This window comes from Hipposideros armiger, unplaced genomic scaffold (genome assembly GCF_001890085.2).
Source record: "Hipposideros armiger isolate ML-2016 unplaced genomic scaffold, ASM189008v1 scaffold_615, whole genome shotgun sequence".
In the NCBI taxonomy this organism is placed as follows: Eukaryota; Metazoa; Chordata; class Mammalia; order Chiroptera; family Hipposideridae; genus Hipposideros; species Hipposideros armiger.
Window position 1 is genome coordinate 194,828 of NW_017731965.1, and position 14,378 is coordinate 209,205.

The 14,378-nt window shown below is 41.8% G+C and overlaps 1 protein-coding gene across 1 annotated transcript in view; it reads right to left on the reverse strand.

Moving 5' to 3' along the window:
* Positions 1–14,378, reverse strand: part of NALCN (sodium leak channel, non-selective) — a 300,278-nt gene that overhangs the window by 7,140 nt on the left and 278,760 nt on the right. The window contains exons 35-43 of the mRNA XM_019625115.1: positions 11,894–11,962; positions 10,679–10,827; positions 9,714–9,807; positions 8,883–9,015; positions 8,089–8,204; positions 5,742–5,899; positions 2,694–2,844; positions 1,228–1,377; positions 937–955 (exon numbers count right to left, since the gene is read on the reverse strand). Coding sequence (XP_019480660.1) covers positions 937–955; positions 1,228–1,377; positions 2,694–2,844; positions 5,742–5,899; positions 8,089–8,204; positions 8,883–9,015; positions 9,714–9,807; positions 10,679–10,827; positions 11,894–11,962 — 1,039 coding nt within the window. The remainder of the gene's footprint in view (positions 1–936; positions 956–1,227; positions 1,378–2,693; positions 2,845–5,741; positions 5,900–8,088; positions 8,205–8,882; positions 9,016–9,713; positions 9,808–10,678; positions 10,828–11,893; positions 11,963–14,378) is intronic.

The window sequence follows — 14,378 nt, forward strand, 5'->3', positions numbered from 1 at the left end:
CTCTGGTTCAACCTTCCCTTTCCTATCAGCACCTTGGTCTTCACATTTGTTCAATATTTCCTCTTGGTTTTGGGTGCCTCTTTGGGTTTATTTTAAAACCCCAAAGCAGAGAGCTCTGCAATCATTACTTGTGCTGCCTCATCAGCCCTGTCTTGCTGGCTGTCTTGCTCTTAGCCTCACACACGATGCACTGCCAGCCATCTGCAAGGCAGACAGGTGGCAGGGCCATTGTAGAAGCTCTCAGTTCCCCCTTTGTTGACTGTCCCTGCACATGTCCCTCTGGTCAGTGGAAGATGATTCCTACAGGCAGTGGAGCCAACAACATGAAATCCACTCAAAACTATGGAACAAGAGGGCTCCTTTGAGCATCCTGCTGGGGCGTGGAGCCTCAGTCTTCAGTATTTATCGCGGACCCTTGACAGCGTCACTACACATCTGGAAGCCTGACGCTGGCAGGGGGCTCATCTCAGAACGCTGGATTATCTCCAGCTGATCCATAACTATGTCCTCACAAAGGGCAGGGCCTCCTGCCAGGGCCTTCTCACAGCACAAGGCTCTCAAGACACTGATGACTCTGCTTTTTAGTAAAAGGCGAAAGATTTATGCGATCTGAAGAGAAACCAGAGTATCTGCTTTTTAAATGGGCATTTAGGTTGAGTTTGCAAATAAAAATATGCTGTGTCCTAGTAAACAGAAGGTCCTCAAGTTAATCCTTCCTGAATTCCATATATTCTTCTACCCCCCAATTGAGGAAAGACAAATCCTCAATGAGTCTGACTAAGGTTGAAACCGAGGTTGAAAGCCAGTTACAAACACTGTCACTGATTTTGCTGCACGTTTCTGTGACTTGGTAGAAGAAACATGTAAGGAAGGGCTTCAGGCAAACCATGTTCTTCTAAGTCATGTATTATTGCCAGACTCAAATTCAGCCCTTACAGAGAGTGATGTTAATTCTCTAGACAACAGAATTTTTATGTTTAGGGCATTATCATTATTTTAGTATCCAACAAGTCAGAATCTTTTGAAATAACCTCAACCAGTTTCTGGGATGGAAAAGACACCAATATAATCTGGATCAACAAGTTCCAATTTTTTTTTAAGTTAAAAACTTCTTATTAGAAATATTGTCACTTTGTTTGAAATGGCCATGTGAACAGCACCAATATATATTTTTAGTTTTAAAAATGCACAGAGTAGCTTTGGAGGAGGGACACCTCATACGCCTACCTCAGGTTGCGTATTATTATCCTGACTGTTAGCGTTCATGTCTTCACTGGGCTGGGTGGTCTCGATACTCGGGGGGTTCAGGAACCGGCTCAGCTCCTGCTGTTGGCTCTCTCTCAGGCTGTGGATGATGCTGCATGACTGCTGCTGTTTCTATGGAAACACAAGTGCTCTTTCAGGAACAGAAAACCAGCCCAACATCCTCCTGCCCCCCCACATTCAAATCATATTTTCTTCTCTCTTCTCCAAAGAACCTGTAGGCTTGGTGACCTCTTAGGAACTTCCAAGTAAGGATCCTTAACTAATATCTTTGATAAGCATCAGACTGCTATAAAGAAAGACTGAGAGACTTAGGAATTGCTCACTCCTTCCACTTTCATTTGTATAACAGTTGGAGTAGTGATGCTCATTGATATTAGCTTGTGTTTTATTTAAAATAGAAATTTTAAATCACTAAGTGTGGGTGTTCTGTTTTATTCCTTTCTTATGTTAGTCTGTGCTCATGAAGTCAATGTGGGTTGCCGTTTCCTTTAAGTTGTAAGAGACAGAGAAGCCTTGGGTGGACGAATGAAACCCTCATTCTTGTCTTGGCTCTAGACTGGAGTAGGCCGATCTGTCCTGGCACACACTGGGGTCAGGGCAGTCTGGTGGTGCACCAGCATGCCCTGTGTCCCCTCAGGGCCTACGGGAGGCAGATTCAATCCCTGGAGCAAGCGGAGCTATGGGGGGTCAGTTGCCTTGCTACAGGAGGTGGGGGTGTTTCGTTTCTCTGGGTCCCTTTTCTCATTGAACAGAAAGATAGGTTTCCACAGTTGAGGTTGTTCTGAGAAACAGAATTAAAAATATCTGTTATAAATGTTTAGTGATTAATTTGATTTGTCCCCCATGTGGATGAAACATAAGTCAAAAGCATTCATAAAATTAAATACCTAATAGAAATGCCCATTGTAAACACAGTATATGCCAACACAGTATCTGTTCGTGATTGATGAGTTAGAGAATCTTACAAGCGTATAGTTCAGGAGGCAGCAAATCAATCATTAAACTCTCAAAAGAAGTGGACTTTATTTAAAGACCACACAACATTATCAATGATATGTTGGAATTTTTAGGAGCAAATTTAAAAGTAGTTTTGTAAATTCAGTTGCTCATCAATATGTAGAGATTTTGAATAGTTGAATTTAATAAATGGAGAGCATATATATTTTAGTATCAAAAAACTGCTACTTAAACATTCATGCTGTGATCACATAAACATGTGATTTAATAGAAACTATTTATGGACTCTGCTCAAGAAGATACAGCTGAATTTGGACTAGAGTTAAGGTTTGGATCATCCTCTAACCATCATAAGTGGATGAAGTTGACACAGTTGAAGGGATAGGAGGCTAATCACAGAAAGATCTAATCCCCCTGGTCATGAGGCCCTCGAGGAGGAAATGAACCCCAGATGCTTCTGGTTCACTCACAGCTCTGATGCGCTTTAAGCACTTTTTCAGCCACATGCGGATGGTCTGCTTGGCCACTTCCTCCTCGATGGTGTATTCCAGCTGCTCCCTTGCAAGCAGCTCCTCCAACTGCAGGCTCTTTCGGATATCAACTGACCGGTAGGACAGCATGCTGGTGGGGGAGATACAACAGCAATCGCAGTTCTGAGTTGCCTGGGATTCAGACTCTTAGAGATCTCAAACTCCAGACAGGACATCACTCAGCCCAACTACTGTAGCATTCTGATGCCAGCCTGACCTAGCTGGATGGCTCGGGCTAGTTAATGTCCTCTCTCTGTCTCTCTTCCCTCATCTGTGAAATGGGGATAGTCATGGTACTTACCTTATTAAGTGACTAAGTCAGTTAATATTTGTGAGGTGTTTACAACAGTGAGATATAAGCATTTGCAAAACAAAAGATCCAGGCTAGGCCCTGATTTACATATCAGCTGCTTAAGACTCTGGAACTTTCCCTGTAAAAGGAAGCCGGCTATCTCTATACTTTCTTCACATTCAGCTCCAATTGGCTGTGGGTCATGCATCTCCTTCTCCTCTCCCCACCCCCATTTCCCGCTCAATTTATCTAATTTGTCCCCCTGGATCTTCCTCATTAATTTTGATGGATGCAAAGCCAGGGTGAAACATTCACTCGCATTCAGCCCTTGGCACAATAGGCCCAGACAGCAGCCAATGAAACCAGCACAGCTGATGTGCTGCATGGGGGTCCCTGGCAATAAGGCAACTCGTGTTCAGGCCGAGGGGTCCACAGCCAAAGGAGGATGCGGCCCCTTCTGGCAGCTTGGTGCTCCCTGGTGCAGCCACAGGACCCTACTTATTGCTCAGCCCCTGCCTGCCCCCGGCTGTGCCCTCAGCTCCATCTCCCTCACCCAAATCACAACACGGAGGTCTTGAGAGGCCCCTCCCCAGTCTGCACTGGTGCACTGACCGCTTCTTTGCTAAGGCTCTTCCCACCATTGAGGGAAAAGGACATTTGCTCTTCCTCCCTTCCTGCCTCATAAAGAATCTCACCATAGCTAAACCATTTTCATCACACACTGAGCGAGAGGGAAGGGAGGCACCAACAATGCTACGACTGAATTCACCTGGGTCTGTTTTATCTAATTTATCACTGTGAGCCAAAGAGCCTGAGTATTAATTATTAATGACAGTGGTATGTCTATGGGCCTCACTTTCAGCCTAAAAGGTATTTGTCACTAGGAGTAAAGATGAGGGGACATTCCAACATCCTTTGCTATTCATGTGTGTTTTCTGCCCTGTCTTTTTCTGCCTTTTAGCTTGCTCCTGAAAGAAGTGAGTAGAGGGTGATAAAATTGATAACTTGTGGGAACTTCCCCAGACCCTTCCTATGCTGGTCTTTTTTCAAATTCTAACCACAAGCGTAGTTCAGTATACCTGAATGCTCCTGAAATGTGTGACACAATACCCAACATTTAACTTGTCAGTTATTTGCAACATGATGAAAATAGTTGTTGTTAGTAGAGGGTTCTTAACTTTTTCTGTGGCATGAAAACCTTTGGCAATGGAGCCCCTGAAATCATGTTTTAAATGCACAAAATAAAATACACATTATTTCAAAGGAAACCAATTGTATAAAATAGAGTTCTCAAATTATTTTCCTTGAAAAGAGGTGATAATAGTAACATAATTGCTTCTTTATTATTGCATTAAATAATAACATCTAGCTGAGGTCAAATGACTACCATAATTTGGAAGTACTGGTGAGCATAAAGGATATTTTAAGATATCGGCCAGAGCAGTAATGTGATCTGAAAATATCTATGATTTCTACTGGTCACAAAGACATAGGAATCGTCAATACTATTGTGGTTTGTTGCCTGCATTCATCACTGAAAAAATGCTGCATTTCAGCAAGTGATTAGTGAAAATAAAGATGTAATTGTTTTCCTTTCCAAGTCCTCTGAATGTTTTCCATGGACCCCTGTTTAAGAAGCTATTCTGGGTTGACTGCCTTCCCCGCCATCCCCCCCCCACACACACACACACACACTGACAAAAAAAAGATATATTGGGAGCCATAAGCCACTGTACCTCAGAGTCTTATTTGGAAATAGGTCATTGCAGAAGTAATTAGTTCAGATGAGGTCATACAGGAATGGGGTGGGTCCCTAATCTGAAAAGACTGGTGTCCTTATAGAAATGAAAATTTGGATACAAACAGACATATGCGCATGCACAGGGAGAACACCATGTAATGATGCAGGTAGAGATTGGGATGATGCTTTTACAAGCCAAGGAATGCCAGAGATGTCCAGCAAACCATCAGAAGCTGGGGAGAGGGGGTGGAACAGATGCTCCCTCACTGCCTCAGAAGGACCAACCCTGCTGACACCTTGACCTCAGACTTCCAGCCTCCAGGCTGTGAGACAATAGATTCATTGTTTAAACCATTCAGTGTATGGTATTCTGTTACAGCAGACATAGCAAACTGATACAAACTGATGCCCTCAGTTTTCCCCCTTTGTCCTGTCTGGGTACTTTCAAATGTCTGGAAAACGTGGTTTATCAACCAACTGAGGGCAACCATCCCAGAGCGGGCCAGGAAAATTCTTGTCAGATGCACAAAAGAGAAGATCTGGATTTTAGCTCCAGCGTGGCCACAAAGGCTGAGTAACCGCAAGCGAGTCACTCCGCTCTCCTGGACCAGTTCCTTCCTTGCAAGACGAAGGGCGGGCTCGGGCTCTCTGAGGCCCCTCTACGTTTCCCCTTCAGGAGCTCCTGGTTCAGTAAGGGGCACCTGGGGATGTCAGGCCACTGCTTCTCCCCACTCCAGTGTGGGGCACTCACTTGCACACGGTCACTAAAGGACAGGTGAGAAAGGCCACTTGGCACCCGAGAAGTGTGACCTTGCTTTATAACCACAGCGGACGTGGCATGTTAGGTTATGGACCTACTTGTTAATTGTATTTCACAAGGCCTTTCACGATCATAGCTTCAGTTTTCGGCCTCAGTTCAGCTGTGTGACACAGAGCTGTGAAACCCCCCTCGTACCTTAGGACATCGTGGAACGTGACATCGCCACCATTGTGCAGCCGCTCCATCTCATAGCACATGTGCTTAAACAGAAGTTTGTCTTTGTCCAGGTCCACCTCCAGCCTTCCCCGCAGCAGCCGCAGCAGGAACTTCACGCGGAAGGTTGGAATCACCCCCTGGAGGCAGAGCACAGGAACTGTAAGTCGTCATCCGGAGGCGGTAAGGCTTCCTCTGCTTTCACCCGAAACACCTGGAGCTTTTTCTCAAAAGATGGCATAATTCGCACCAGCTGGCAAGGAAGTTGTTCGCCTCCCTGGAGGCTTGGGGGTGGGGGTGGGGATATATGTGCGCTGAGGAGATTGGGAGATAAAAGCTAAGTACTTTGTAAGACTTATAAATGTACACCATATTGTATACCTGAAGCTAATATAATATTGCATGTCCACTGTAATTGAAAATAAACTTTAAAATAAGTTATTTGAAAAAAAAAAAAGCTGAGCACTTGCATTGGTTCTCAACCTGTGGGTCGCGACCCCTTTGGGGATCGAATGACCCTTTCACAGGGGTCGCCTAAGACCATCGGAAAACAAAAAGATACTTACATTACGATTCATAACAGTAGCAAAATTACAGTTATAAAGTAGCAATGAAAATAATTTTATGGTTGGGGGTCACCACAACATGAGGAACTATATTAAGGGGTCACGGCATTAGGAAGGTTGAGAACCGCTGACTTAGAGTTTCTGCTGGTGCTTCTCTGGTTTTATTGGATTTCACAACCATGCAGCCTTCGGAGCCAAGGAGGGTACAAAGCTCTCCTGGACCCAACACTTTTTCACCAGGCTTTTCCTCCAGTGGCCTGTTCCACCGACTCAGCTCCTGCTTGGGTGTTCCTCTGACCCACGTGCCGAGTGGGTCAGTAATGCATCAGCCCCCAGCGTGGAACACGGCCCCCTCTTCACTTAGTCTGGACGCCAGGAACTTCTACATGTGTGATGTTAAGTTGTTCTTCTATGAAATGATCACTCCTTTTCAGGTCTCCTCCATTATCAGAACAATTACACATGAGAGAATTGGGTTCCTGGTCAGAGCAGCTCCAGAGTCTGAAAATCTCACATGTTACTCCCTTCCAGGCACTAAAACCTACATTGCCAGCCTGCCTGGTTATTTCTTTGAACTAAGGTGTTGGGAAAGCGGCAGGGGAACTGGGGAGCCATGAATCCTGTCAGCTACTAACATCACAGGTGAGTGTGGTGCCGCCTCCCATGGGTGTGTCGGGGGAAAGCAGCTTCTGATAGGAAGCAGTGATGGAGATGTAAGTGGGTCCAGCTGAGATGCCTGCACTTGTAGTCACTGTGTGAGACTGGTGCCTGGGTGACATGGGGATACCAAAGAGAAAGCAAGCAAAGGGGGCAGAGAAAGCCAGGCATGGCCAGGCAGGCCCTGACTCCAGCCCTGGACCTCCCACATTTACTCAGCCTGTTCTGGTTCCTTGGTCTTTGTGCCTTAGTCAACTCTTCCTGAAACTATTTTCGGATCTTTCCTCAGATCTTCCCATGGCTGTACTTTTCTCATTATGCAGATATTGGGTCAAATACCACTTGCCCAGACAGGCCTCATGACCACCCCGGCTAAAGCAGTCTGCCCCCAACTCCAACCACTCTCTACCATTATTACCTTCTTCAAAGTGTTCATGGCTTCTAGAAATAATAATTATTACTTCACTTTTTATTTCATCTCCTTGTGTTAGAACATAAGCTCTGTGAATCCAGGAATCTTTCCATCTTGTTCACTGGTACATCTCCAGTGCCTAGAACTACATCTGAGTGTTTGTTAGGATGAAGGAGGAAGAGGAGGAGGAGGAAGAAGCTGCCACTGCTTTGGCTAATTCTAGTAAATGTTTGGTAAGCTTCATGATTAAAACATTCAAATACTAAGTCCAAACTAATTCAAAATAATAACTCTCAGAAACCACGCGAAGAGCTCCGTTGCACTTGTAATCAGGATTGGTGTTCGAGGTTGAGGGGATCATCAGTCTATATTACACTGTTGCTTTAGTAATTTGAACTTCACCCTTCCTCCTGCCCCGAGCCCAGGACTGGTTTCTTCAGAGCGCCCTTGGTTTCCTTTCCTTGCTGACCTGAGTGCCTGAAGACGAGGAAGGTCGTGGTTGGAAACGACATGAGGATGTTCTGTCCCTCTCCCTCCTACTGTATTATGCTGGATTGTCAATGACAGCTTTCTGCCATTCACCAACGGCCATTCAAAATTCAACACATGTCAGTTGCCAACCACGAAACCATGTTTGAGATATGGCAATAAGGGTCTTTGGGGCGGGGCATGACATGACAGCATACTCTCCTACCTCTCGTTTATCGTCCACCATATTCCATATGATTTGAAAGTGGCGAAGATCGTTGTAACTTAAAAGCTGGTCCTCCTCAGTGGAATAAAACAAGGAGAAATTTTCCACAATTATGGCTAAAAAAAAGAAAGAAAGAAGAGAAAAATCGAGAAGTTTGACAATTACGCTCCTCTGTCATTTTTTTAGAAAAAGTAAAACATCTATTTTAAATAATGAATTTTATCACCTACATGATAAGCCAAAATTTTTTTTAAGTGCTTTTCATATAATTTCCAAGTTGGCATGTTTTCCACTTGGACTAAGCTGTTTATCTAGCTCTTGCCTTTCTAAAACATGAGGGTTATGAGCATAAACACACATTCTGTGTATGTAGAGATTCATGCCAGCTGGCTTTCTCTTGTAGTTGAGAGTTCCAGGGCAGTTTTTAAAGGTCAGATGGAGTTCTGGGTGGCCCTGCAGCTGGGTGAACAACATGCATCTCTCAAAAACATCAATGTGACATTTTGAGGCTGTAAAGGTAGCTCCCCCTGATATTTGTTCACCTCAATCCACGAGAAGAGTTCTTTTGAAATTAATGATCATAATAAATAGGACAACTCTTGAAATTGCAATCAACTGTCATTTACATGCCTTTCAAAGGTCTTTTCAGCCTCTGGATGGAGAGGCAGCAATTTATAATTAATGCCACGAAACACCCACCCCAAGCAATCCAGGATAATTACTTGAAAATTGTACATAATTATCTAAGTACCTGAGTTTAAAGAGATTAAAAATATTCAATGAACATCACTTACCTACAAGTAGATTTAGCATGATGTAGGCAATGATGACATAAAATGAACAGAAATACATAAGTGCCCCGGCATAATTTCCACAGTCTGTTGCCCAGTATGTAAATTCATCTGGAGTACAAAAGGGTGGCTGGACCTGGGAGGCAGTGCGGGGAAGAGGAAGGAGACAGTGACAGCAGAGAAGAATACACATTTTTGTTAACTGACTAGTTAATGAACATATTCCTAACCCATGTAAAATATAATTAATTTCAAAGTAATCTCTCCAAAGCTATAGACATTGGATACATCATCTACAGCAAAAATAAAAAAGACTATTTCATTTATGCTATGCGTTTAGATTCGCAAATTCATTGCCATTTTAGAAGCATAATGAAAATGAACTGGTTTCCTTTAAGAGATGCTCTGTCTGCCACCTCCGCTAGCCCCAAATGATAAGTCGTCACAGTGACGCAAAGTGCAAAATGTCAGACAAGGGGCATTTAAAATTTTTTCTCTGACCTAAGTAATGGGTTAAGATTAAGGAGGATTTGTTATACACAGCAAATTCACATTCAAATTGTTCAAGGAGAGGCCAGGTGGGAGGGAAAGAACAATGCCCACATGATGCATGTTTGTTGAATGGAACTACAATATAGCTCAAGGTGGGTTCATTGGATACTTTTCCTGTATGTCCATACATTGTAATGTAAAAGAACATAATTTTATGGACTAAAAGGCCAGGATATGTGTTTTGTACACCAAGTCTTGCTGCTAACAAGGAGGATGCTGCCAATCCTGTAAGGCTAAAGAGTTTCATCTGATTGGCATTGTTAGTGATGAAGAGATGTTTACCATACAGTCATGCATAATCTTGTTCCAGTCTTCACCGGTAACAATTCGAAACAGTACAGTAATAGCTTTGCCAGCTGAAGAAAAGTTTGCATGCCTAATTTAAGGAAAAAAACAAAACATAAACAATAATATGAGTAATATAGTTGTCATGAAGTAGTAAGGTTTGCCACCACAACAATAGGTGAATTTTAGAGAAAATTTGGTTGCTAAGTTACAATTTCCAAAGGTTATACCCTCTTATTTGTTTGTTATTTATACTTGCTCCCAAGTATAGCTGACTGAATAACCCAACCCTAGCATGGTGTCAATTTCTTGCCATTCATCTCAAGCTTTGACAATTAAAAGTGATTCCTTCTTTCCTGTGGATTATGCTATAAAAGGTGGAGCTGTCCTCATGTATCAAATAAAGCATTTCTGCAACAAGAGACATCTGTATATAATTTGTTGAATAAGGACTTTTCTTGTATAAGGACTTTTTTTAGACTATGAGATACTTCCAAAAAGTTTAAGATAATCTTTGAAAAATGCTTTTCATATGTAATAATAATTTTATTGATTGAAGTTAGAACAAGGGGTTCTAACTTCCCTTGTTTTGTTAACAAAAAGAAAAAACCAATGCCATCTCAAAATTATTTAATTAAAAAATGTCATTTTTTGACAATACATGGAAAACAAAAAGTGGTGAAATTCACCAGGATATTAGTAGTTATTCCTGAATGGTGGTGGAATTATGGATTCTTTTTTTTTTAATTTCTGAATTTTCTAAGGTTTCTAAACATGCATACTGTTTTCAATTAGAAAAATGTCATTTAATATTTGGCCATTTTATTGTTTCAATTTCCAACTGATTGCTTCTCCCTTCCCTTCTGTCTTTAATAGATAAAGAGCATTCAGGTTTTTATTCATGATTTCAGTACTAAAGAAGTTTGCTTGATAACTGAATAGAAAAATACATATATACCAACCTGTTAATGTTCTCTCCATATTTCACAGTACCAAATAAAACAACTCCAGCAAAAGCATAACACAGCAGCAATAGGAACATTCCTACGATGATAAAGAAGCTTTTATACATGCTGACAACCACCGTCAGGAGGAGCATCTTTAGTGTTACCTGTGTGGAGATAGAGATGGAGATGGAAATGATGGAGATGATGCAGGCGGAGACGGAAATGGAGATGAGATGGAGATGATGGAGATGGAGAGAGGGGGGGGGAGAGGGAGAGAGGGGGAGAGAGAGAGAGAGAGAGAGAGAGAGAGAGAGGGAGAAGGGAAGAGAAAATATGAATATTCAATTCATTAAACCATAGAGAACATGGGAAGTAAATGACATTTAAGCAGGTTGGCACAAGAGTGACCCTCAGAATATCATTTGAAAATTTCTTCCTATTAGATATTATATCAGAATATTATTCTAAAACCTTTAGAAAGAGATAAATTATACTCATATTTCAAACCGTCCCGCCTTTTCAGCCAAATTAATAAAAGTTCTGTCCTAAGATTTTTTTAGTCTTCCATTTTCTTTTCTCTTGCTCCCTAATTCCGTATGATAAGGGCTATATATTTTTGGCCTATAGCAAGTAGACTCAATACTCTTCCACAAACAGATGTTCATAAAAACAGACCTAAACAATGGTAAAATACTAAATACCCTCAAATAGTAAATGTATTAGTTATGTTTATATAGAGACTATACATGATGTAATGTCAGTATCTAAAAAGAAAATGGTACTTTAAAATATGAAAAATATATGTGGACTGTATCTATGAACATTACCAAAGAATATAAAGAAATCTGGGATCATGGAATCTTGGATGTTCATGAAGGATTATTTTCTTTGCAGTCAAACAGCTTTATTAAAAATAAAAACAATAAAAATTAAGAAGTATTAAGAAATACCATTGGTTTTTGCTTTCATGCCGGATATGTTATCTTTAGTTGATGATTGAGTTCACTTAGCAAATATGAAGAATAAATAAAACAACGTACATTCAGGAAAGATATTACAAGATAACTAGGCTACTGATTCATTTTAATATTTAAAATTTACTTAAATGATGTCTAGCACTTTGTTAACTACAGCCCTGAACACCGAGAAAGACAGCTGACGTCAGTCAGCCGTTGCTCTTATCTTCCCTGTCTGTGGGACCTTCGATAGAATGCTTCACAACATACTCACATGCTTTCCACAGATGGAGAAAAACCTAAAGACAATCACACATGCGCCCATCATGTAGGTATATGCATTCTGAAATTTAAACAGAAGAAAGCCTCTCATAATTTGCACAAAAGATCTTGTTACAGTTTTCATTTTAAGTCTTCTGTGAAGCCTACTGATTAGTTTAATAAAATGTGAAAATTCCTTTAAGAAATTTATTTTAAAAAGGTGCTGAAAAGGTCACTGCCAAAACTCATGAATACATATTAGCCATAAAATCAAATCTTAAATGAAACTTCAGTCCCTGTTTTGCTCAGCTGAATTCTGTATTTTAAAAGTTATTTTTACATAAAATAGTGAGCAGCTTCTTTGAGGAGTAAGAACATCGTAGGATAACAATGCAACATAAGGAAGGCCAGTGAGACAGGAGATAAAGGAATCCTGGCGGAGGGAGCTCAGGTGTTGAAAAGCTTGCTGGAGATCAGATTGTGACTTAAGGTCTCTGGAGACCTCTTGGGACCAGGCAGCCACACGTCTAAGTGATTCCAGAGATGTCCTCCCTGCTCAGAAACACGTTCAGCTCTTCCTGCAAGTGTGTGATCAGCAGTAAGAGATGACTCAGTGTGCTTCATAACTAAGAAAGCTTGATCTGAGAAACAAAGATCCCACCGACTATAACCGTAGTGATAACTGTGGCATTAAGCTGATGCTGAAGTGTGATTTTTCTCGAAGAGCCTTGCCGAGGCAAATGACAACAGTCACGTATGGGCAGTGGGAAGGGGGTCCAGTGAGATCCTTGGTGAGGTGCAAGGAAATAAATATGTCTGCACAGAAGTGTCTTTGGATCAGAACAAGGACTGCATCTTCCTTCACCATAGTCCACTGTGAAATGGAGTGGAGGATGAGCACGCTTCCAGGACCAGAGGTTCTTAAAGGACAAAAGCAGTCAGCGCAACAGGCAAGTTGGTCTTTTTGGTGTGACATTTCCTCTCTGGGGACATCTGGAATTAGGGAGTGTATTCTGCTCTTCTGCTTGGATAGAGTGGCTTTGGCTGCAATTTATCTGGAGAAAAATAAAAACATGTGCTTTGCTGCTCCTTTTTTCCATGGTAGCTCCAAACTTATTGTAGATTCCTTCTCACTTTACATTCTGGAAGTGATGATACCCAATAGCTTCTAGGATGATGAGCTTCACCTGGATGACAAGGTCCTGAGAGGTCTCACACCTTCTTACTCACACAGAGCTTATACCTTGTTCCGCTGGCTCCTTCTAATCCAGTTGCTCTATCTATTATCCTTCCATCATCGAAACAGCTGCCTGAAATATCAGCGGTTCTCAACCTTCCTAATACCACAACCCCTTAATACAGTTCCTCATGTTGTGGTGACCCCCAACCATAAAATTATTTTCATTGCTACTCTATAACTGTAATTTTGCTACTGTTATGAATCGNATTAAGTGCATGCAATGCACTTATAATACTCATTGGCATTCAGCAAGTACTATACACTCATATCATCATATCGTATCGTATCATATCATATCATATCATATCATATCATATCATATCATATCATATCACACTATGTAAGTTTTGTTATTCCTTCTTTAAGAACTATGGCATTTTCTAAATGATTATATTGCTTACTTTCTCAGATTAAGTAAATTTTCCCTATGTTTGAGAATGACTTGAATGCACACAGGTAGCCCTTTGATATTTTTCCTCTTTTGTTTCTAGATCTTGACTATCATTATAGCCTTCTCAACCATGGTAGCTGAAAACGAGCTCCAATATGGTTCTATTTAGAGAAGTTATTTTGAGGGAAATGTTTTTGATAAGGGGATATATTTTTCATTGTTTCACTGTCTATAAATAACTTTAGGTGAAATCTAGGATTGAAAACACGGAGTGTAAATACCTTTAAAAGGCCTCAATCAATGGATAAAGGACTTGATGTACATACCGGAGGGCAGACGCCACTGCCCGAACTTCCTTTGGGGTTTTCCGGTGTCCGCTGCATCTTGCCGACTTCCTCCTCTGTCTGACAGAGTGGGGCTCAGAAGCTGCTGCTGGCTGCTTGTCTGCATTGGGGAAGAAAGGAGCAGTTACTTTCTCAATACTGTGCTCTTCTCCTAATCTGCACTGGCCTGGACCCTCATTTTATTTTTAAAAAGGAAGAAAATATCACAGGAAACAAATGGAAAAAACAATATGGTCCCATAGTGTCCACAAGGGGGAAATAAAAAGTGAAAATGGGTAAAAAGGGTCAAGGAAAGTAAGAGTCGCCATTGCAGGTTGTGAAGAAAGGAGGCCCAACTCTCTAAGTAGTGTTGTTTCTTTGACATCCCTCCAGAAACCCTCCATATCCCCTCCATACCTGGTAGCCATTTACCAGGGCGAGGATGGCAGCATTCCAGGAAGGCGGGTGGGGCAGTGGGGACTGCATGGTTCGGGGGAAGCGTACTCTTGCCATCCTGGAGGTCAGTGTCTAGAGCAGCGGTTCT